The 24,384-nt window shown below is 41.2% G+C and overlaps 1 protein-coding gene across 1 annotated transcript in view; it reads right to left on the bottom strand.

The window, feature by feature from the left end:
• The window catches only part of LOC117526580 (complement C3-like), a gene marked incomplete at its 5' end in the record, with an annotated part of 127,466 nt that overhangs the window by 39,030 nt on the left and 64,052 nt on the right, over positions 1 to 24,384 (bottom strand). Inside the window, 5 exons of the mRNA XM_034188639.1 lie at positions 945 to 1,157; positions 11,964 to 12,103; positions 12,565 to 12,653; positions 12,756 to 12,873; positions 17,534 to 17,731. Of these exons, the coding sequence (XP_034044530.1) occupies positions 945 to 1,157; positions 11,964 to 12,103; positions 12,565 to 12,653; positions 12,756 to 12,873; positions 17,534 to 17,731 (758 nt within the window). The remainder of the gene's footprint in view (positions 1 to 944; positions 1,158 to 11,963; positions 12,104 to 12,564; positions 12,654 to 12,755; positions 12,874 to 17,533; positions 17,732 to 24,384) is intronic.

Below are 24,384 nucleotides of genomic sequence, written 5' to 3'. Positions count from 1 at the left end.
GAAAGCCGTCTGAATAATCCGAATGAGCTCCACCTGGCTGTTGCCCAGTTTCTGGCAAAATTTGATGCAGTCGAGCTGCTCCAGTCGTTCCGCCATTTCCTTGCAAAGAAAAAACAACGAGAGACAACACCCATCCTCACACAAAGGCTGCTTACAAGCAAATGACGTAATTGACAGGTGTGAAAAAAATCACGCATGCGCACGAAGGTTCAAGGTTGGCTCATGCAAGCATACGTGATTCAAATCCATCAGGTTTTTGCAAAAAATAAAAAGGTCGGATACTTTTCTAACAGACCTCATATTCATTTACAATTGTCATCATGTGGTTCTCTATGTTGTTTGACTGCAGCGACTCTCTGGCGTGCAAGGGATTATGGGATACGTCAATAGGGCGAATTGTAGCTGAGTCCTGTGTTGATGTTTGTCTTCGTCCATGCAGTGCTCTACTTATCATTCTTTTGTTAAAGTGACTGCTCACCTTTTCTGATGTCCTGTGTTTTCCACTGTTCCCTTTTTGTAAGTACTCAGTTCTGGTTTTTCCACTCCCTGGAAGATTGTCTACCTAAATTTTGCCTAGCTTCCTCACGCCCTGGACTTCCCCACACCCTGAGTGGTTGAACTTTGTATTTTGGTTGTTCCTGGTCCTCCACTGTTTTTGTATCTTACCACCAGTCCTGCATTAAACCCAGTATTTTTTTAAATTCAACCATTTGTCGTGTCTGCCCTGCATTTGGGAAATCTCAGACTCTGTTCAGATCCTGGCCACAAATCATAACAACAAATTTAAAATACATTTTTCAACTGGGCATCAATCCAAGCTCCAACTGATTGAACGTAGTCAAAGATGTAGTAGATGTGAACATAAACATCACTGGTTTTTGATAAGATGTCAAGACTCAGTGTAGTTCGTTGAAGCTTCTCACTATAATGGGACTCTTTCTTACCATGACCAGCAGCTTCTTCATGATTCCGTCATGGTGATGAGATTCTTTAACAGCTGCTTTAACCTCAATAGGTACTTGTCCTTCCTTCATAGGAATAATGATGAAGGGTACAGATCGTGTAGTCTGGGCCCCAACTTTGACCTCCTGACGGTACTTCCTATGTTTAGATGCTGAACTACACACATGTTCCTTCTCCAAGAGATCCACTTGCACCTTGAAAAGGTCAAACAAATATGAAAGAAGATTCAGATCATTCAAAGACAACATGAAATACTGTTCATTGTCATTCCTGAGTCATTGTGAATATTTTGTATTTCTGCAGATAACCTTCATCACATTTGAGAATTTCAGGCACTGTGATGTTTAAAAGAAGTTTAGAATAAAACCAATTCATAAAAGTCTTGAACAACATAAATGATTCCTTATTGCGCTTATGATTCAACCATGGTAAACTTTTATTACGTCAGCCAAGGATGTAATAAAATCATTGGTGTTTATATATTTATTTATTTGTCTGACTATTAGCAGGATTACGTCAAAACTACTGTACGTATTTTGACAATACTTTCACCACAGATAGATATTAGGTCATGGAAGACTCTACTAAGTTTTGGAGGTTATCCGGATCCCAAGATAAAGTTTTCATTTCAGTTTTTGAGTCAAACAGCTAGTTTTAAATATTTCAGAAATCAAAGGAAATAAACTTTGTACAATTAGAATAATTGGAAGATTGCAAGAATTACATCAAAACTACTTCACAGATTCTCACCAAATTTGCACCACAGATGGACATTAGGGCATGGAAGACTCCATTAATTTTTGGAGGGGATCCACATCTGAATCTGGATTCTAGATCAAGGTTTCTCTTGATATAGGCTTTGAAAAATTGCGTCAAAAGTACTTCACAGATTCTCATCAAATTTGCACCATAGATAGATTTTATGGCATGGAAGACTCCACTGCATTTTAGAGGTGATCTGGATTCTGAATCAAGATGTCACTTTATATAGGCTTTGAAGGATTATGTCAAAACTAATTCACGGATTCTCACCAAATGTGCACCATGGCTAGATTTTAGGGCATAGAAGACTCCACTGCATTTTGGAGGTGATCCGGATCCAGACCCGGATTCTGGATCAAGATTTCCCTTTATATAGTCTTTGAAGGATTACATCAAAACTACTTCACAGATTCTAATCACCTTTGCACAACAGATATATATTAGGGCATGGAAGACTCCACTGAATTTTGGATGTGATCCAGAGCCGGTTTGATGGACCTCAGAAATCTTTGATTGCTCTTGTTAAGTTATGTTGACACATTTAAATTTACAACTTCATAACTCATTATACTAACTGGAAATAAATTATAGAAATGAGTTATAGTCACATATCACTTTTACACTGTAGCCCTGTTTTCAGTAGAATTTGCCTGTGTTGTCTCTAGCCATCTTTTCTCATTTCTAGACCTCCAATTGATTCCTTGCTGAAGCCATGAGTGGACGTTGGACCAGATTTTTTTCAGAGGTTCAGGATGAACAAGAACACTATGATGTGGAAAAAGAGGTATCTGAAGAAGAAGATGAAGAGGAATACAGCGCAGACCATGAAACGTCTTCAGATGAAGAAGAAATGACCCAAGCTGACAGAGAGACATTTTTACCCAAGAACAGTAAAATAACATGGTCCTCATCAAACATGGACAGCACACCGGGAAGAGCTGCATCACAAAACATCATTAGAATAACCCCAGGGCCAATAAGATATTCAGCTGCCCATGCCAAGGACATCTCCTCCACTTTCCACTTGTTCATCAAACCAGCCATTGAAAAGATCATACTGGAAATGACAAATTCCCAGTTCCCGTAAATATGAAGACAACTGGAAAAATATGGATCAGACTGACCTGCGTGGCTACATAGGGCTTTTGATCTTAGCAGTGTCTATACGTCTCGTGGTGAGGCTACATCTAGTTTCTGGGATGCAGAGAGTGGAAGGGCAATTTTTCATGCCACAATGCCGCTGAAGGTATTCCACAATTTTTCAAGAATGCTAAGATTTGACAACCATGAGTCAGCAATACATGTGACGGACAAACTGGCAACCATCAGAGAGATCTGGGACAAGTGGGTTGAGCGTCTGCCATACCTTTACAACCCTGGACCTGAAGTCACAGTAGATGAGTAGTTGGTTCCATTCAAAGGAAAATTTTTATTTTCATATATGTAATGTTGCTTACCTGAAATTTATATTTTTACTTTGTTGATTCATGTGATTTTTTTTCTGTGACACTCACACTCATTACTGATTGTAATCGTTGTCTCTTTATTTTATCAGGTGGCTGTCCGTTCCAGCAGTACTTGGCAAGCAAGCCAGCAAAATATGGCATCAAAATGTGGGGAGCCTGTGATGCAAAACCCAGCTATGCATGGAATATGCAAATCTACACTGGGAAGGTGCCCAGTGGGGCACCAGAGAAGAACCAGGGGATGCATGTTGTACTTGATTTGATGGTTGGACTAAGGGGTTCACAATGTCACATGTGACAACTTTTAAACCTCCTATGAACTCATGGTTGGCACTGTTCAGAAAAGCGGGGAGTTCAGAAAGTCTGAAACAAGAGGGAGAGTGGTCTTCTCGACAAAGTTTGCCTTCATCCCCACCACTACTCTTGTTTCTTACCTCCCAAAAAAGAACAAGAACGTGGTCCTGCTGACTACACTGCACAAGACAGCTGAAATCACTGATCATGAAGACAGGAACTTAGCCATCATCCTGGACTACAACCACACTAAAGGGGGCGTGGACAACCTTGACAAGGTTATTGGAACATACAGCTGCTAAAAGATGACTGCACGCTGGCCCCTGGTCATCTTCCACAGCATCCTTGATGTCTCATGATACAATGCCTTTGTGATATGGCAGACGATCAACCCAACCTGGATGGGTGAGAGGAAGAACAGGAGGATTTTCCTAGAACAGTTGGGAAAGGCTCTTGTCACCCCATGTATCAAAAGAAGGGAGTGCCTCCCCCTCACAGAAGCCTCTGCAGCACTTGTGAAAGCTGCTCAGGGAGCTGAATCTTGTCCTGAGCCACCTGAGGCTGCAGCTGGGTCAGGCAAGAGAAAAAGATGCAGTTTCTGCCCCTGGAAGAAGGACGGCAAGACAAAAGTTGTGTGCTGCACGTGTGAGAAAAGCAAAGCCCATCCTCACGTTTGCACATACTGTCCCACATGTGCTAAGTAGAGTTGATGTAGTGGATTGTTAATGTCAAGCAACATTTTGCTGTTTTGTTATTGGACAAGAGAAGAAGAGATGTACAGTAGTGTTCAGAATGATAGTAGTGCTATGTGACTAAAAAGATTTATCCAGGTTTTGAGTATATTTCGTATTGTTACATGGGAAACAAGGTACCAGTAGATTCAGTAGATTCTCACAAATCCAACAAGACCAAGCATTCATGATATGCACACTCTTAAGCCTATGAAACTGGGCTATTAGTAAAAAAAAGTAGAAAAGGGGGTGTTCACAATAATAGTAGTGTGGCATTCAGTCAGTGAGTTCGTCAATTTTGTGGAACAAACAGGTGTGAATCAGGTGTCCCCTATTTAAGGATGAAGCCAGCACCTGCTGAACATGCTTTTCTCTTTGAAAGCCTTAAGAAAATGGGACGTTCAAGACATTGTTCAAAAGAATAGCGTAGTTTGATTAAAAAGTTGATTGGAGACGGGAAAACCTATACGCAGGTGCAAAAAATTATAGGCTGTTCATCTACAGTGATCTCCAATGCTTTAAAATGGACAACAAAAAAAAAAAAAAACAGAGACGCGTGGAAGAAAACAGAAAACAACCATCAAAATGGATAGAAGAATAACCAGAATGGCAAAAGCTCACCCATTGATCAGCTCCAGGATGATCAGAGGCAGTCTGGAGTTACCTGTAAGTGCTGTGACAGTTAGAAGATGCCTGTGTGAAGCTAATTCATTTGCAAGAATCCCCCGCAAAGTCCCTCTGTTAAATAAAAGACATGTGCAGAAGAGGTTACAATTTGCCAAAGAACACATCAATTGGCCTAAAGAGAAATGGAGGAATATTTTGTGGACTGATGAGAGTAAAATTGTTCTTTTTGGGTCCAAGGGCCACAGACAGTTTGTGAGATGACCCCCAAACTCTGAATTCAAGCCACAGTTCACAGTGAAGACAGTGAAGCATGGTGGTGTAAGCATCATGATATGGGCATGTTTCTCCTACTATGGTGTTGGGCCTATATATCGCATACCAGGTATCATGGATCAGTTTGGATATGTCAAAATACTTGAAGAGGTCATGTTGCCTTATGCTGAAGAGGACATTTCCTTGAAATGGATGTTTCAACAAAACAATGACCCCAAGCACACTAGTAAACAAGCAAAATCTTGGTTCCAAACCAACAAAATTAATGCCTCGCAGATGTGAAGAAATCATGAAAAACTGTGGTTATACAACTAAATACTAGTTTAGCGATTCACAGGATTGCTAAAAAAAGCAATTTGAACATAATAGTTTTGAGTTTGTAGCGTCAACAGCAGATGCTACTATTATTGTGAACACCCCCTTTTCTACTTTTTTTTTTTTTACTAATAGCCCAATTTCATAGCCTTAATAGTGTGCTTATCATGAATGCTTGGTCTTGTTGGATTTGTGAGAATTTACTGAATCTACTGGTACCTTGTTTCCCATGTAACAATAAGAAATATACTCAAAAACTGGATTAATCTTTTTAGTCACATAACACTACTATTATTCTGAACACTACTGTACATAGTAGGAACAAAAAATAGACTTAATAATGACAGAAATCATTGTGTTTAAGTGAAAAAACCCTGGGGGGTGCAAAGGTAGTGGTCATAGCTCCCCTGTGCAATTTTTGTTATATTGTGCTCAGAAACAATTTTGTTTTATTTCTGTGGTCGCAGAATGGGTAGAATAGTAACTGTTCTGCATTTGTAGAGATGTACAGTAATCTGTACTTCTCGATAGGAAAGGGGTGATTATTTGCACTTCTGCAGAGTACGACTTGAATTATTTGCCTTTTTTACGATGACATCTCAAAAATGATGCAGTCAATACCGCAGCCCCGATTCTAAGAAGCAATTGGCCCCAGACTTGCTACAAAACTGCCATTAGAAAACAGTTTCTTCAGCTTTTTAAATCTGTCAAATCAGCCCCCCTACATGCTGAAAACAACCCCCTACAACCATCTAAGCTGAAAGCAGTTAGAGGCAACAGGTCAATGCATTTTTCATACCCTCAGCAGACTTTATTTAGACAACGATCGGGATCACCAGCTTAGTCATCAGTGTCCTTTACCTCCTCCTCACCTTCCAGTTGTGAGAATCTACTGAATCTACTGGTACCTTGTTTCCCATGTAACAATAACAAATATACTCAAAACCTGGATTAATCTTTTTAGTCACATAGCACTACTATTATTCTGAACACTACTGTATTTGATAATTCACTTCCTAAAGAATATTAACAAAGAATAAACTGTTGGAAAAGTTCCAGACTGTTGACTGTTATTTTTCCTTTCAATAAAATTAATTCAATAGTAATTTCTTCACATTGTTATAATAGTAATAATAAACCTTTACTGTATAAAAAAAAACCTATTATGACAGTTGGGTTGTGGTAAAATTAAACAAAGATAAAAATAATATAATAATCATATATCAAAATATAGATAAAAATAATCATGTTCACTGATGAACATCTTTTTCACTGTTAGAAAAAAATGATTAAAACTGAATAAAATTAAGTTGACTTGATAAATAACAGGATGTTTCATGATGCAAAATAGATACTGGATTTAAAATTCAATTAAGATGCTTTATTTTATGGTATTGGTAAAGGCAGGTCATTTCTGACACATAGGGGAGTATACAGAATGTTAAGACCACAGAGGGTACCTGTGTGGCCGAAAGAAAGTAGGCAGAAGCGAAGCTTATAAATACCCTCCCCTTATACCATAGAAAATAGCTTCCAGATTCTGTTTTCTTTTCCCTCTGTCTGAGATGCGGCTCGATCCACCTGCTGGATTGGATGATTTCTGTGGTCGATGTGGTGTGTAGGATGGGCTCTTCTGTAGCAACAGATCCAATGAGTGGCTCAATGACTTACTTGTGGGAAGCACCTTGATTCAGCTTTCTTGTGATGTGGCGCTATATAAACTAAATAAATTAAAATTGAATTGAATGTAAATGAAAAATTCAACTTCACCAACAAAGCTATCACCTCCCACCTATCCCCTGTTAGGGCACAACTAAAGCTGCCTCAAGAAGAGACAGCTGTTAGGACTACTACTACAGTGCTCAATAGTCTATGTCACTCCCTGTATGTCAATGCTTGTGTGTGCTATGTTTGGCTCACTTCTGCAGCACAAAAGTGTCTTCATACATCTTCATACTCTGTTTAAAAAAGTAACATTTCAAATTAACAAAGTATGTGGGAGGTGATAGCCTTGCAGTTAGAGTGGTGGGCTTATGAGCCAAGGTCCTTCAAACCTATTCCCTAATAATCAACATGGGCCCTTGTGGCAAGTGTCACCTCGTCTGCAGTTGAACACTTTGCATGGCATCTCTGTGTGAACGAATGAATGTTAAGCACCATTGTAAAAGTGCTTAGCTTCTCCATCAGATGGAAAAGTTCTATAGATTTGCATGTCATTTAGCATTTATTTTTGGGGCACAGAGGTGTAGCTAGGATGCTGAGAGACATCATGACACAACCAAAGGTTGGCTTTTCCAACCTGGCTGCACCAGACTACCCAGAAGATCCTAAGGCTTGAATGTGCTACACTGAACGACTCGGTATATCATTCGGCTTGATTCCAGGCACCAAGAGTCTTCTACTCCCCTTTTCACAAAGTGTATAAAGAGAGCCCACACATTTCCTGGCTGAATTTATGACACCTCAGGACACTCCAATACTTTTCTTTGTGGCTGAACAGGCCTCATTAGCTAAAAGCTATCATGTGGCTTCTTTGTTCATTCTTTGGTTTCATTACTTTGTACCTTTTGATGGCAATGCACCAGCCTGATAATTCTTCTAAGGCTTATCAAGTTTTTCACTTTTATAGACAACTTATAAGTGGAGTTTTTCAGAAAAAAGAGCAAATTTACAGAAAAGCGTTTTTCCTTTTTCCTGCAACTTTGCAATGTCGCCTTCAAGCCTTTATAGAGAATCAAAATCATCTTTTTCATGTTTTTGGTGTTAGTTCAGTGTCTCCTTGCTGTGGGGAATACACACGAAGTGCCAGCAAGTTTCAGAACCTCTGTTTCAAGTATTTCTCCTTTTTTGAATTGCCGCTAGAAAACAGGCCAATCCGTTTTTGAGAGAAAACTTACGTCACTTTTTCACCAATAGCCGCCCCACACACACACACACCCACACCCACCCCCTTTCACACACGCCCCCTTCGAAATTAATTATTCATAAGGTTGTGCCCACCCATTCGTAACACTCGAAGAGAAGCAATGGCGAGCTACAGGTGTGCTTTCCCAGGCTGTTTTAGCGGACTACGATCTTCCTACGGAAAGCAATGTACGCGATCACTGGCTTTTATTCATTTTTAACCGCATCCCCAGTACATACAACCGCCGACTATTTCTTTGCTCTGCGCATTTCACGGAGGACTGTTTCACAAACCTTGCACGATTTCAAGCTGGCTTCAGTCGGCATTTAATACTCAGTAGAGGGTCAGTTCCGACTCTGCGACAAAATCAACCCCAGCAATCAGTACAGCCTGTGAGTGTTTTAAATTTGTGTTGTGCCATATTCCTGTTGTAAGAATTGCATGTTAGAATGGCACGTTAGCTCTGGTTTGTTCCTCTAAAGGGAATGAGCTAACCCCTTAGCAGCTAGGGATGTGTATCAAGAACCGGTTCTTTTTGGGTATCGCTAAGAAATGACTCGATCCACCGACATCAATGAGCTTTGTGTTTAACGATTATGTTATCGGTCCTTCAGAGTGGCCGTTGTTTTGGGGGGTGTTTGTCAGGAAAATGATCATTTCTGTATTGATTACAGACCCTGCAGCGGGTCCGTAAACAACTTTTCTGCAGCGCGGCTTTGCTTTGAACCTTGAACCAATCGAAGCAGTGCTTCGCAGATTGAAGCAATGCTTCAATTATTCTTTCTTTCTTTTGCTTAATTTTCTCCTGCTAAAACCCTAAAGAGCATACGTCTGTGAGTATTATTTACCTTTTCTATGTTAAACCGACCTGTTATGTTCTTCTGAAACAGTTGATAGATGTATTTTATAACTTAAAAACGGGAGCGATGCTAACACATTAGCATGTCTATGGCATTTTCAATGTTAAAAGTTAGCATTGCAGCTGTCATCACGTTCGGGTGCATTTGTTTTCAAATTGTAATATTTCTCAAATTTATTTTTGTTTATATATTAATAATCTAATGATTATTATATACAATTTTAGAGAAAGAGGCAAAAAGAACCTGAATAGAAACACAATAGAAAATATAAAAGCAATGAAAATAAATAAATAATGCTTTCTTTTCAGTGAGAGCAAAGGCAGCCAATCAAACAACGGCAACCGATCAGCGCCACCTACTTGCATTTCATAATGAGGTTGCCAAATAAGCTCTGAAATGACGCCATTAAAGGCAAATGAGGCATCCTAACCCCAGCATAGCAACATAGCTGTTTCAGAGAGCCTTTTAGGAAGGTTCTGAGCCATTACAGACCCAACCAATTTTTTGGGGCTACATATCACATCACAGAACAAGGATTAATGCCCCATTCAACCTCTCTCTATCACCTTTAACTTTTTCTTACTTTACAAAGACTTTTAATCCAGTTCCACAAGTTTTTGAGGACACCAGAGTACCATTTTTAACAAACACCTAATCTGTAATCCTTGGGTCTATCAGGCTTGGTGTAGACAACTGGCAGGACACAAATGCAGAACACAAACTCACAGCTCTGTAGGCTAAACTCTTTTACTGGGTTGGTTAGTTGGGGTCAGTACACGGCAAAGCAATCAGACAAGAGCAGAAGTATAACAATCATCAGGCTAGAGACGTGGTCAAAAAAAGCAAGCAGGTGGCCAAAAACACAATGAGGCAAAACAAAGCAAGGCAAAGATACAAGAAAAGGCTGGAAAGAAGGCTCATGGCACATCGATCTGGCGAAGGACCAGAGCACAAAGAGAGTCCTAAATACACGCAAGTGATGAGCTGCAAATCAAGGACAGGTGTGAGGGGAAGCGACTAGAACTGGGGTGTGGTCAGACAAAGGGAAACGGCCACCACCAAGAGAAAGACAGAGAGAACCCAAGCAGAAAGCAACAGGTAAAAAACCGACAACACCCAAAAATAAGACAAAACGTACAATAAAACAGAGCACAAACCAAAACCTGACAGGGTCAACTCGAACCAACTCAGAGTCCTGCCGGCAAACCAAGCCAAAACCACTTCTGGTATCACTCGTGAAAACCAGCGTTTCAACCCAATAACCAGGCAAGCTCAGGCTGAAACCGGCCCATCGACGACAGAAGCTGATCGGATCGTTATCATCTTCAATAGACCAGCTAAATGACTCATCAAAGGTTCAACAGGGCTTTGTTAAGTGGTACGAGATGGCTTCATAAATATTTGTTTGATAATTTTTCTTAATCATAATAATTGGCAACCCACCCATCACTAAATTCCAATCAGATTTATTTATTTAATTCCTTTAATTTCTTTCACTGCTTTAACTTTCAACATCTCATGAGTAACAAAATGTTCCCATATTTAATCATTGTTCATATCCTCAAAATGCCCTCAAAATAACCTGTTCATCTGTTGAATATTTGTAAACAAATGTATGTAAATGTCCCTGCAGTGGTTTTAGTGTGTTCAGGTGGAAACAGTGTTGGTCAATTGTATCATATAAATTGTGACTCTTAGATTAGCGACTGATTGATTATTGAATAATGAGTTTAGATTAATGATTAGTGATTATTGATTAATGATTTATGTTTAAATTAAAGTACATATGCTTAAAATAGGTGGTGCCCCTAATAATTTCAAGGCAATTAAATATCATTCCAATTAAATATTGCTTTACTAATGAGGCGCGACTTACCTTGGTCTCCCCATATGGACGACCTTTCAATATTTAAGATTAATAAATCATGATATTCAAATTCATTACATTTTTGGTCCGCCCAATAATTATTAAATCTTAAAGTTGTTCATTATTTTGATGCCCTACTGGTGAGGCCCCTTACAATTTTGGATCTTAATAATTATTACTTAAACTTGCTACATCTTATGTTGCCGTAGTGTGTGGCCAAAGTTTAAACAGCAAATTATTTAAATCCACGACATAATGAATATCAAATGTTTCACAAAATTTTAAAGACTTTCTATGTCGCTCTATGACTTTCTCTGAAGGTATAATAACATCATTTTATTTTATCTAATGTGGTCGGTTCTTCAAATAATTTCTGGTCAAGTGAGATTAGTTTATGGCCATGTGCAAATCCCCTTTAAAAGAGCCCTGAAACAAAGAAATGTCTCTTGCTTTGTTTTTGCTTTTCCCATGTGTGAATATGTGTTGTTGTTTGCTCTGTCTTTTTACTGCCTCTTGGTTTTAACTTGCTTAGCTTCTCCTCCTCATGGCTTTTGCTCCATAATTTTTTGCTTTATTCCCGTGTTTTCTGTGGCTTTTTGCAACCACTGCTCCCAGCCCTCATCAGGCTTGGGCCTGTGAAATTAAAATCCTAAAAAAAATGGGGTTCCCAGCCCTGCTGGGCCCTGCCAGGCTTGCACCCCTAAACAGCAAAATATAAAAAACAGAATGAAAACAACAGGATTCCCAGCCCTGCTGGGATTGGGAACAGCAATGCTTTGCAACTACTGCTCCTAGCCCTCATTCGACTTGGACCCCTAATTCAATTTTCTGTATAAGTTATATCCACTACAGAGGTGTGTAAGAATGTCCTACAAAATAAGAGCAGAGTAACCAACTTACAGTCAAAGGATCGGGGTTATAATTGTGGAGTACTGCCTTCACTTCCACCTGCTCTCCATACACAGCAGAGTAGGGTAGTTTGAGATCAATGAAGAATCCCTTCCAAACAATTACCTCTAATGGATCAGCAACACAGATACCTTCAAGACAAGAGGATAGATTGATGACAAAAGAGAAATAAAAGAGGCAAGATACAGATGAGAATTAAGAAAGTTTTATCCTATTCTCCAGAATGGGATCTGGAGAATGGGACCATTTTGAGCTCAGAGGTACAAGATAAACTTAGGAGAGGTGATGGTCTAATGGTTAAGGTGTTGAGCTAGAGTCCAGAAGATCATGGGGTGAAATCCCCACCTGACTGTAAAATCACTAAGGGCCCTTGGGCAGGGCCTTTAATCCCCTATTGTTCCTGGTGTAGCAATAGGGGATTAAAGGCTATGGCAGCACCCTGACATCGGGGTGAATGTGAGGCATAATTGTAAGTCTGATGCAGATGGAAAAGCACTATATAAATGCAGTCCATTTACCATTTATTTATTTAAACTTAAGTGACTTCAAATATATGTAAAGAACATTTTAACCACAGAAACAGAATTCTCACCATGGGTTCTTGACAAGCTAATTCCAGTGAACTGCCAAGTTGTAATTGAGTCTTGCAAGGGGATCTTTTTCTCCAATGATGTTGTTTCACTGAAAGAAATATTTTGTTATTTTTGTCAGGATTATTGATGGTTTAATTTATAACCAGGCTGAAAATAAGTTTTTGCCTGGAAGTGTTTTACTTTGCCTTACCAGTCAGGATTTACATCATCACAAGGAGGCAGAATGATATCCGACCACAGCCAACTTTCAGGGAATTTGGTGCGAGAAACTATCTCATTACTATCCATGTAACTGTCCTCCTCCTCACCTGCAGTTGCACATGAAGGTTTTCATTTAGAGGCAACAGCTGTTTGTTTTCTTGACAGAGCAAGACTCCGTTTATACCCACATCACACTACAGCACGAATGAGCCTGAATGCCGTATAAATGACGATCTGAACGACAGTCATGCAAATTCGAGCTGCACTCAAACACTTTGGACAGCATACTTACAGCAGTTGTCTCATTCCTGCACTCCACATTCATATTGGGCTCATGATGGAAATGAGTCGAACGGCGGTAGAGTTGCAGAAGTACTGCAATCTGACTGCAGTCATAATATTTGCTCACTAATTCTTACGCAATTTAAAGCATTCGGACTACATTCGAGGGGCTGTAAGAATTGTTCGAGCACATCGACTCCTGGACGAATGTCTCGACTGTACTCCCCATCACACTAGAACACGAATGAGCCCGAATGCCGCACAAATGGATATTCAAACAACAGGTGGGCAAAGCTGAGCTCCATCTGAAAACCTCGTACAGCATTCAAGGGTGCATGCCACACAGTTGGGCTGAATGTAGTGACATGCACAGCCAGGTTGAATGTAGTGACATGCACACCACTGTTGAGCTGCAACAGAACTGGAGAAATGTCAGCTGGTGATCAACTGATACCACTGTCTGAATGCAACTGAAGCATTCTGATTGCAATCGAAGGAACCTCAAAATGGATCAGGTACACTAAATCCTGCCGGGACGTCTCACTTGTGTCCCCAATGGGGTAGACCGCCTGTGCATCCTGTTCTCAGGGGCACAAAGGAAATATTGTAATGTGCAAAGTCTGAGGGACGCAACTGTTATGTGCACTAGAAGTGAACACTGCACAGTCACACCATGTGTCACAGCCAGTCCGTGTGTCTCAGAGCCGCACTGCACACAGCTGAATGGGCTGTCACATCCATAATAGGCTCGAGATTACAGGTACAATGACACTTATAGGACAGATAATGTACCTGTATCATTGTGTCCAACATGTGCGGCGATACATCCTCTGACACAAGAAGTGGACTGACAATGGATGTGTGGTATCATGCTCATTTTGGACGTTAGACTGCGATCACAGGCTCTGCACATCAGCACGTGACGGAGATGCACTGACGTGCATTGCGGCCGTTTGGATGGGTCTAACAGCCATGACAACATGATAATGCAGATACATCCTCTGACACATGAGGTGGACTAACAATGGATGTGTGATATTATGCTCATTCTGGACGTTACACCGTGATCACAGGCACTGTGCATGCGCTAACGCGGGGCAGCCTTCTGGATGGGATCAAACACCCATGAGAACTTGATAATACACACACAACTTCCCACTGGGAGGTGGAAGTGAGAAATAAACAATAAAGCTTCAGAAACAATAAAAAATAAAGAATCACAGATAGTGGAGACAAAGACCTGATCAGAGTAATAATACAACCCCAATTCCAATGAATTTGGGATGTTGTGTGAAATGTAAATAAAAACAGAATACAATGATTTGCAAATCCTCTTCAACCTATATTAAATTGAATACACCACAAAGACAAGATATTTAATGTTTAAACTGATAAACTTCATTGTTTTTGTGCAAATATTTGCTAATTTTTAAATGGATGCTTGCAACACGTTTCAAAAAAGCTGGGACAGTGGTATGTATGTAACACTGTGTTACCTTACCTTTAATTCTAATAACACTCAGTAAGTGTTTGGGAACTGAGAACACTTGTCATGCCCGGCCCAGTTCCAGGCTTCGATCTTTATTTTCTCTCTCTATTTGGTTCTGCTCCTTCTGCCCCAGCCTTGTTTTATTAATTGTTACCTTCATCATGTGTTCTATTTTTGCTTTGTTACTTTCTTTCTTTGTTACTTTTATACTTCAGTCATGTTTCAGTTCCGTTCTGGTTGTGTTCAATCAGTTTGTGTTTTTATGGTTCTTCATTTAGTTATCATCTGCCTATTTTTGCTGTTCTGTTATAGGTGGTTCTCTATTGTCAGGTTTTGTTTTCACAGTCTCTGTTTTATTTGTAAATTTGTTTAGCCACTCTGGTTTCTTAGTCAGTTCCAGTTTAGTTTTGTCTTGGTGATATTTTCTTTCAGTTCTCATGTTCATGCCTGGTTTGTCATTGTATTATATTCTGCCCTTGATTTCCATTTTAGCTCTGTTCTGTTTTTTGCCATTTGTTTCCACTCCACACCCCTGCACCTTCCATCATGTCTTTCTCCCTCACTCATATTTGATTGTGTTCACTGAACCTGTATCGTTAGTTTCACTCGCGCGCTTTGCACCTGCATTCCTGTCTTCATCTCTCACAGTCAGTTGATTAAGTTCTCTCTGCACCTGCCATGTGTCCCTGTCTCTCACTTTAACTCTGTCTGCTTTGTGTTTTCATTTAATCACACTCTTGACACCTGTTCACAAATCTTTGTCTTTTCTTCATTCCACCTTGTGTTGTCCTCCCTCACTGTCTTGCACAGTGTTTGATCTTTGTCTACTAACCACGCCCCCTTTCTGGAATCTTCCCTCCACACCTGCACCTTGTTACCTAATTAGTCTGCACATGCACATGGTTCACAGCACCTGTTACTTAAGCCCTTACAGTCTCACAGCACACCGCCAGATTGTTGTCTTCGTACACTTTCCAGCACCCATTCACAGTCCTGATTTTTGTCTTGCCGTGTTCTGGACCTTGCTCTGTATTTTTCGACCATGTCTCTCGCTTCATCCCAGATGTCGGTGTTTGCTTGTGCCTCTGAACCCTGCTCGTGCATGACTGCATCTCAGCCTGACCCTGTTTGTACCTCTGCTGCGCTGACTGATCACTTGTGTACCAAACCCAAGCCTGAATTAAAGACCATGATTTCCTCCACACCTAAGCCTAGTTTGGGAGTCTGTATTGCAGGTCCAGCCGCTCCTGGTGATGGGCTCCCGCCCGCCCTGACAACACTAATTGTTGAAGCATTGTAGATGGAATTCTTTCCCATTTTTGCTTGATGTATGACTGCAGTTGTGCAACAGTCCGGGGTCTCCGTTGTCATATTTTGCACATCATAATGCGCCACACATTTTCAATGGGCAACAGGTCTGGACTGCAGGCAGGCCAGTCTAGTACCCGTACTCTTTTACTATGAAGCCACACTGTTGTAACATGTGCAGAATGTGGCTTGGCATTGTCTTGCTGAAATAAGCAGGGACGTTCCTGAAAAAGATGTTGCTTGGATGGCAGCATGTGTTGCTCCAAAACCTGGATGTACCTTTCAGCATTAATGGTGCCATCACAGATATGTAAGTTGCTCATGCCATGGGCACTAACACACCCCCATACCATCACAGATGCTGGCTTTTGAACTTTGCACTGGTAATAATCTGGATGGTCTTTTTCCTTTTTTGTCTGGAGGACACAACATCCATGATTTCCAAAAACAATTTCAAATGTGGACTCATCAGACCACAGCACACTTTTCCACTTTGTGTCTGTCCATTTAAAATGAGCATGGGCCCAGAGAAGGCGGTGGCATTTCTGGATGTTGTTGATGTATGGCTTTCGCTTTGCATGGTAGAGTTTTAACTTGCACTTGTAGATGTAGTGACAAACTCTGTTAACTGACAATGGTTTTCTGAAGTGTTCCTGAGTTCACACGGTAAGATCTTTTACACAGTGATGTCGGTTTTACAGCTATGATGGTCATCATCATTCAAATACATTATGTAACCCATGAGAGGGCAAGCCCACGTATCTGTAACAGCCTGGACAGGTGAACTGTGGAGTGAGTCAGTGCATTTCAGAGCCATGCCTCACCACACACGGCCGAACGGGCTGTCACAGCTGTAATATGCATCATATCCAACCCAGTGATCATATCACAGTAACACATTTGAAGGATGTGCAACTGTATTACCAAGCCATCACAGTGAACAGAATAAATTGTTACCTTTGGAATGGCTGAAAATGGACCTGCTCGGTGCACCTAGCGCAGGTGGGCATGCACTTAATCATTGTTATGTTTTATTTCTTCCCCTTTTTGACAGATATGTGTCAGTAATCAACACATATGGATCAGTAACGTAATACAGCAACATAGTTGGCACCATGGCCGGATCCATGAGAAGTTAGAGGCGACCGATGCTTTTTACAGGACTCCGGTGATCTCATGGCCTCCTGCGAATTTCAGTCTGGCCAGTATAAAAATTAATCCAAGTGCTGCACATGTGTGTGGCTGCTTCATCCACACTAGACTGTGGGTGTGGCCAGGACAGCTGACCAAACAGCCTTGTGTGGTGAGTCTGGAACATGTGCACTCAGCTGCATGTGTGCACTCATACTGATTGATTTCCTGCATGTGCGCTCGCACCAAACAGCTGATTCCTTGGTGGGTGAGACAGAGAGAGAGAGAGGGCGACCGCATTCAACCTGCACTCTGGGTAGCAGACCTGGATTCCGTAGCTGCTGCACTCCGAATGTGGGCGAATCATTTGAGGTGGCTTCGAAACACATTCTGGGTATTCATACGGCATTTGTACACGGTTGTACGAATGTCTGTCCCGTACGGCTGTGGTTTGAATTCTGGTCCTTTTTTCCATTTGGGTTGATTCGGCCTCATTCGCACTGATTCATGTTAAGTGTGATGGGGCCCTTTTCTTACTGAATCATCCCATTTCTTACTGCGAGCAAGTTGGAGGCTATTCTGCCTTATCTCAGCTCTCTGACTTTCTGTTTCCTTGCAGCAGTGCACGAAGGCCTCAATGCAGGTTTCACCATCATTGATGTACTCGCTGCGAGTCTCACAGTCATAGGACAAAGGAGAGTCTTTAATTCCTTCCAAACAACATTCACGTTGCACTTGTTCTTCATATTGACTCACTGAAAGAAAGAAAGAAACTCGGTAAGTATGTAAGAAAGAAAGAAAGTGGGTAAGTATGTAAGAAAGAAATTGAAGATATAACAATCACTGAAAGATGATGCAATAGGGCATGATATCACAGGATTTGACCACTTATGGGAACAGCTGCTCCTACCGCGCAATATACAGTATACACAGCTAGAGACTGCCCAATTCTGCATTCAAAATGTGTATAAAATATAGAAATCTTGTCATGTTTGCTCACCATAAGGCCAACAGAAGTCCCCTACTTAGAAACCATCTGGACTAATTATCAGTTTAGGATGTTCTTTGTTTAGTTGTTGCAGCTTTTTAATAGTTTGACAACTTAGTTTCTCAGATGTGAGTACCCTATGTGAATCCCTTTTCTTTCCTTTTATTTTCATTGCTTTCCTTCATTTTTGTTTCTTTTGTTTTCTTTTCTTATGAAAGTATTGTACAGTTAATATTGCCATTTGGGGTTAATCAATTAATAAAGGTTTTGATGAGTACAGAAAAAATACTTTTCAGAAGTGATTTTGATGTCTTCCTCGTATTTCAGCCACTGGCCTGTAGCTATGGTATGCATTTTTACATGAGACACAACATCTTATGGTCTTCTGGTTGTGGTCAAAGTCAATGTGAGAATGCACAAAGAAACGCAAGAAAATAAATGACTCCATCCTTACTGTTTAATGAAAAAGTAATAGTGCATTCTCCTAATGACTGTCTCCTCAGAATATGTCAACTGAGTGTGAAATATTCCTATTTACACTTATTTTTAAATAGTTAGCTTAACCAACAGAAAGTTACTTTTGGGAGAAAAGGATGGACCACCAAGCCCCATTTTCACTGTCACCGAAAGTGCAATGTCTGCAACCATGATGAACTAATGTGTGAAGCTCACACTTGCCCATAAATGAGGCCAAGTTCAGAGCTTAAGGATGTTACTGTCTTGAACCATGTGACATGATTTAAAAACAAGAGTGAGAATGTGCAGAATGTGCTTTTGCATTGTCTTGTTGAAAAATGTATGAACATCCCTGAAAAATGTTGAATGTCGAAGGCAGCATATGTTGATGGATTTTTCTGTATCAATGCTGCCATCACATGAATTCATACTACCTTTGCAACAGCAACTGACACAACCCCATACCATGACAGACCCTGGCATTTGGGCTTGTTGCTGATGTTGCTGGTCAATCTTCGTTCCTACTTTCACCTATGGTCATGAGAGTTGGGTTATGATCGAAAAAAAACTAGATCACAGGTACAAGTGCCTGAAATGGGCTTCCTTAGGAGGGTGGCTGGTGTCTTCCTTAGAGATAGGGTGAGAGCTCGGTCATCCGTGGAGAGCTCGGAGTAGAGCCGCTGCTCCTTCACGTTGAAAGGAACCAGATGAGGTAGTCCGGGCATCTGGTAAGGATGCCCCCTGGGCGTCTCCCTTGGGAGGTGTTCCAGGCACGTTCATCTGGGAGGAGACCCCGGGGAAGACCCAGGACTAGGTGGAGAGATCATATCTCCACAATTCCCTGGGAATGCCTCAGGATCCCCCAGTCATAGGTGGTCAATGTGGCCCAGTGTAACAGTATATCTTCTCCCTTGTAGGATTACCCCCCACCAAAAATCTTCCCCCTCCCCCACTCCTGAAAGGTAACATTCCTAGAGGGCAGCATTGATTAAAGCTTACCCAAACTTTGATAAGGCCCAGTCAGGAGCAACCTTTAAACTTCATGGATGTGATGGTCTAGTGGTTAAGGTGTTGGGCTTGAGTCCAGAAGATCATGGGTTCCGCCTGACTGGAAAATCACTAAGGGCCCTTGGGCAAGGCCTTTAATCCCCTATTGCTCCCGGTGTGTAGTGAGCGCCTTGTATGGCAGCACCCTGACATCGGGGTGAATGTGAGGCATAATTGTAAAGCGCTTTGAGCGTCTGATGCAGATGGAAAAGTGCTATATAAATGCAGTCCATTTACCATTTTAATGGTCCCAGATGAACAACAGTTTGATTGCCGGTGAACGATATTGGTATTCTTTGTATCTATATCTATCTACAATAGTAATATTTCCTATTCTGAATTATCTTTAAATTCCCCTTCCAAATATACAGACATGTATAAATCTGGGTAAGATGAAATGGTAAAAATGGACTGCATTTATATAGCGCTTCACATCTGCATCAGACACTCAAAGCGCTTTACAAATAATGCCTCACATTCACCCCGATGTCAGGGTGCTGCCATACAAGCCGCTCACTGCACACCGGGAGCAATAGGGGATTAAAGACCTTGGCCAAGGGCCCTTACTGATTTTCTGGTCAGGCTGGGATTTGAACTGGGGATCTTCTGGTGTCAAGCCCAACACCTTAACCACTAGACCATCACCTCCCCAGCAGACTTGCTTTTCAGGGGTGGGGGAATATATCCAGGTCAGGATATCTTACCTCCTACCCAATCATAAGTGGGGAAGTCAAATAATCCTTGAGCAGGGACAACATTATATATGTGAATTGAGAGAATTTACACAAAAGAGGAGTCAGACAAATAGATATGTGTTAAATCTGGGTAGGATGAAATGTGTGATAATGCTGCAGCAGACTTGCTGTGCAGGGGGTGGGGAAGGTATCCAGGGTTGGGGGTGATATCTTCCCCCCGGCAGGAAGATATCCAGTAGGGAAGATAAACTGGAACACCGGGAAAGGGAAGTCTGGGGTCCCCTGCAGGAGCTGTTGCCCCCGCGACCCGATCCCGGATAAGCGGTTGAAGATGAGTGATTAGTGAGTGACGTTGGTGAACAATGATTTGTTTGAACACAACACCCATTTCCACTGTGTGATGTTTCACCCCAGATGCCTTCAAGCCAAGAGAGATTGATGCCACTTCTGGACAAAATTAATATTAACCTTCTTTTTGCACAGTAAAGTTTTATGTGGAATTTGTGACTGTAACTCTACTTGACAAAGGATTCTCAAGTTAATCCCTTGCCCATGTGGTTATATCAGCTATTGAGGGATTGGAGATCATGGGTGTTCATGTTAGGCTTGCACCCTTGTCCTTGAACCTGGCCTAATTCAGAATTAATCCCAATAAAGTACATTAATTCTCGTTCACCGGGTCCACTTGGGGATGTCTCCTGAAACACCCCTGTCAGCAAGTGTATGTCAATAGATTGAATGGCTTTAAGTATTTGAAGCCTCTCTGACTTCCTCTGCCCCTTGGTGAAACTATACTAAGGTGCTTTCTCTGATCTGCTTGCAACCTCTTAACTCCCTTTTGTGCTTTATTTGTTTTTCTTCATGGCTGAATAGGTCCCAGGTGGCCTAGCCTGAACTTTGCTAAAAGCTACCACGTGGCTTCTTTGTTCATTTCTTTTGCAACTTTTGATAGCAATGCACCAGCCTTCTTAAGGCTTGTCACGTTTTTCACTTTTACAGACAACTTCCTCATGGAGTTTTTCAGAATAACAGCGAATTTACAGAAAAAAATGTTTTTCCTTTTTCCTGTAACTTTACAACATTGCTTTCAAGCCTTTAACTTTTTCTAAGTTTACAAAGCCTTTTAATCCGGTCCGACAAGTTTTTGAGGACACCGGAGTACCAATTTTAAGAAACACCTAATCCATAATCCTTTGGTCAACTGGAACCAACTGAGGGTCCTGCTGGCAAACCAAGCAAAAACCACATGTGGTATCACAACCAGCGGTTCAACCCCAGAACCAGGCAAGCTCAGGCTGAAAACAGCCCATCAACGACAGAAGCTGATCGGATCGTTATCTTCTTCAAAATACCAGTTAAATGACTCAAAGGTTCAGCAGGGCTTTGTTAAGTAGTATAAGGTGGCTCCATACAGATTTGTTTGATATTTTTTCTTAATCATAATAATTGGCAACCCAAAATTCATCACTAAATTCTAATCAGATTTATTTATTTAATTCCTTTAATTTCTTTCACTGCTTTAACTTTCAACATCTCATGAGTAACAAAATGTTCCCATATTTAATCATTGTTCATATCCTCAAAATGCCAGTAATCTCTTCATCTCTTGTATATTTGTAAATAAATGTCCCTGCAGTGGTTTTAGTGTGTTCAGGTGGAAACAGTGTTGGTCAGTCGTATCACAGAAGTTACGACTTTTAGATTTGATCTTATTAACGATTAACTTTTAGATTAGATCTTAACGATTACTGATTGATTAATGGTTAATGTTTAAATTAAAGTACCTATGCTTAAAATAGGTGGTGCCCTTACAACTTTGAGGTAATTAAATATCAGTCCATTTAAATATGGTCTTTACTGATGATTTGTGACTTACCTTGGTCCCCATAAGGAGGACATTTCAATACTAAAGATTAATAAATCACCTACTCACTCATCTTCAACCGCTTGCTCCAGTTATGGGTCACGGGGGCCCTATCCCAGCAGTAATAGGGTATAAGGCAGGGTTCACTCTGTACAGGACACCAGTCTGTTGCAGCAAGGTAGCTTACTGGTTAGCACTGTTGTCTCACAGCGAGAAGGTCATGGGTTCAATTCCCACCTGTGGCCTTTCTGTGTGGAGTTTGCATTTTCTCCCCATGTTTGCGTGGGTTCCCTCCAGGTGCTCCGGCTTCCTCCCACATCCAAAGTCATGCAGGTTAGGTGAAATGGAAACATTAAATTGTCTGTAGGTGTATGTGCATGTGTTTGTTTATCTATATGTGGCCCTGTGACAGACTGGCATCCTGTCCAGGGTTTACCCTGCCTCCCCGCTGGTGAGCCCCACTCCAATTTTGGATCTTAATAATTATTAAACATTAAAACTTGCTACATCTTATGTTGCCGCCGTGTGTGGCCAAAGTTTAAACTGCAAATTAGTTAAATCTGGTTACACCCTTTATGCACTGAAATTCCTCCAGTGTTCTTGAACTGTTTAATTATATGTACTGTTGTGGGGAAAATATGCAAATTCCTTCCAATCTTTCTTTGAGGAAGACTGTTTTTAAACATTTTAATAACTTTCTGACACATTTATTGACAACCTGGAGGCCACCCATCTTTGCACCTCAAAGACAAAGCTTTTCGTGGAGATTGCTTTTGTACCAAATCATGATTATAATTGTATCAATGGGAATTGTTGTCCACACGGACTGTTTTGTGTGTTGCACCAGTGACTGAGCCAGAGAAGTCACGTGTCTTATAGCTCCAGTTATGAGTTAAATAAAACTATAGCCCAGTTGGGCTAGAAAGATATCTTCTGTAGTCCGTTTTTAGTTAATAAGAGGCAAAAAATAACATGGATTTTGACCAGTTTTACGTTTTGTAAGCTTAGTTTTTTAGTTCGCTCCTTTCGCCGCGGGAAGGAGGATACACCTGCTAGTCAGCTAATCAACACACGGCGTGGATTATTAGCATACAGACGCCCAAGCATGGAAGGATTGAAACCGCCACAGCGTCTGTGCATGGACTCAGGCAATCTCGCAAAGACTTGGAAGGTATGGAAAGAAGAGTTTTTGCTTTATGTGGACCTTGCGGTGGCAGATGGCGATGAAACCACCAAGGTCAAACTGTTCGGCTATCTCGTGGGTGAGAGCGGGAAAGAGCTACTGGACACACTGATGGGTGAGACGCCTAAAGCAGCATGGAAGATGGCAGATATCATTAAGAAATTTGATGAACACTGCATGCCTAGTGTGAATGAAACTGTGGAACGTTTCTGTTTCTTTTCGAGAAACCAAGGCCTTAGTGAAACCATAGACTGCTATGTGACCGAATTAAAAATGTTAGCGAAAACATGCAAGTTTGGGACGCTACGTGACTCGTTGATTCGTGACAGAATCGTGTGTGGTAGCAACAATGCTACCATGAGGGAGCGGCTGCTACGAGAGGACAAACTGACACTCGAGTCCTGCATCCAGTTGTGCCATGCAGTGGAGTTGTCGCGGAAAAATGTCAAAACAATCTCCGGACCCAAAGTGGAAGAAGTGCATGCAGTGAAAGAGCCTGCGCGGAACAGACAGCCAGGGAACATCGTTGACTGTAAGTTCTGTGGAAAATCGCATGAGAGAAATAAACAAAAACGCCCCACGTACGGGAAGAAATGCAAAAAATGTGGCAAAGACAACCATTTTGCTGCTATGTGTAAAGCAAGTCAGCAGACAAGAGAAAAAACAAAACAGGTGCATGTAGCTGTATCTGACAGTGATGATTTTGAAGAAGTACTCAGTGTTACTGCACAGAAAGTTGACAGTGTGAATGTAGTGGATAAACAGCACAGTACACAGCTTTTTGCTGGCATGCTTCTTGGGAACAAGACTGTGAAATTCCAGATAGACAGTGGTGCTACGTGTAACATTATCCCAATTGACCTGATTGATCCATTCACAAAGTTGGAAGACACAAAGACTGTGTTAGTCATGTACAACAAGAGCAAACTGAAGCCACTGGGGAAATGCAAACTGAAACTGAGAAATCCAAGAAACCAGAAACTGTACAGGTTAGAATTCCAAGTGGTAGGGGAAGGTGCCAATGGACCACTACTGGGCAAAAGAGCAAGCGAAGGCATGCAGCTGATCAAAGTGCAGTATGAAAACATCATGGCAATTGACAGCATCGTTACTACATCACCAGATACAAGGGGCCAGTGGACCATGGACCAGATAAAAGCGGAGTATGCAGATGT

The sequence above is a fragment of the Thalassophryne amazonica genome, chromosome 15, assembly GCF_902500255.1.
Source record: "Thalassophryne amazonica chromosome 15, fThaAma1.1, whole genome shotgun sequence".
NCBI lineage: Eukaryota > Metazoa > Chordata > Actinopteri > Batrachoidiformes > Batrachoididae > Thalassophryne > Thalassophryne amazonica.
Note: the sequence above shows the minus strand (reverse complement) of the source record. Positions and strands in the feature narration are given on the sequence as shown.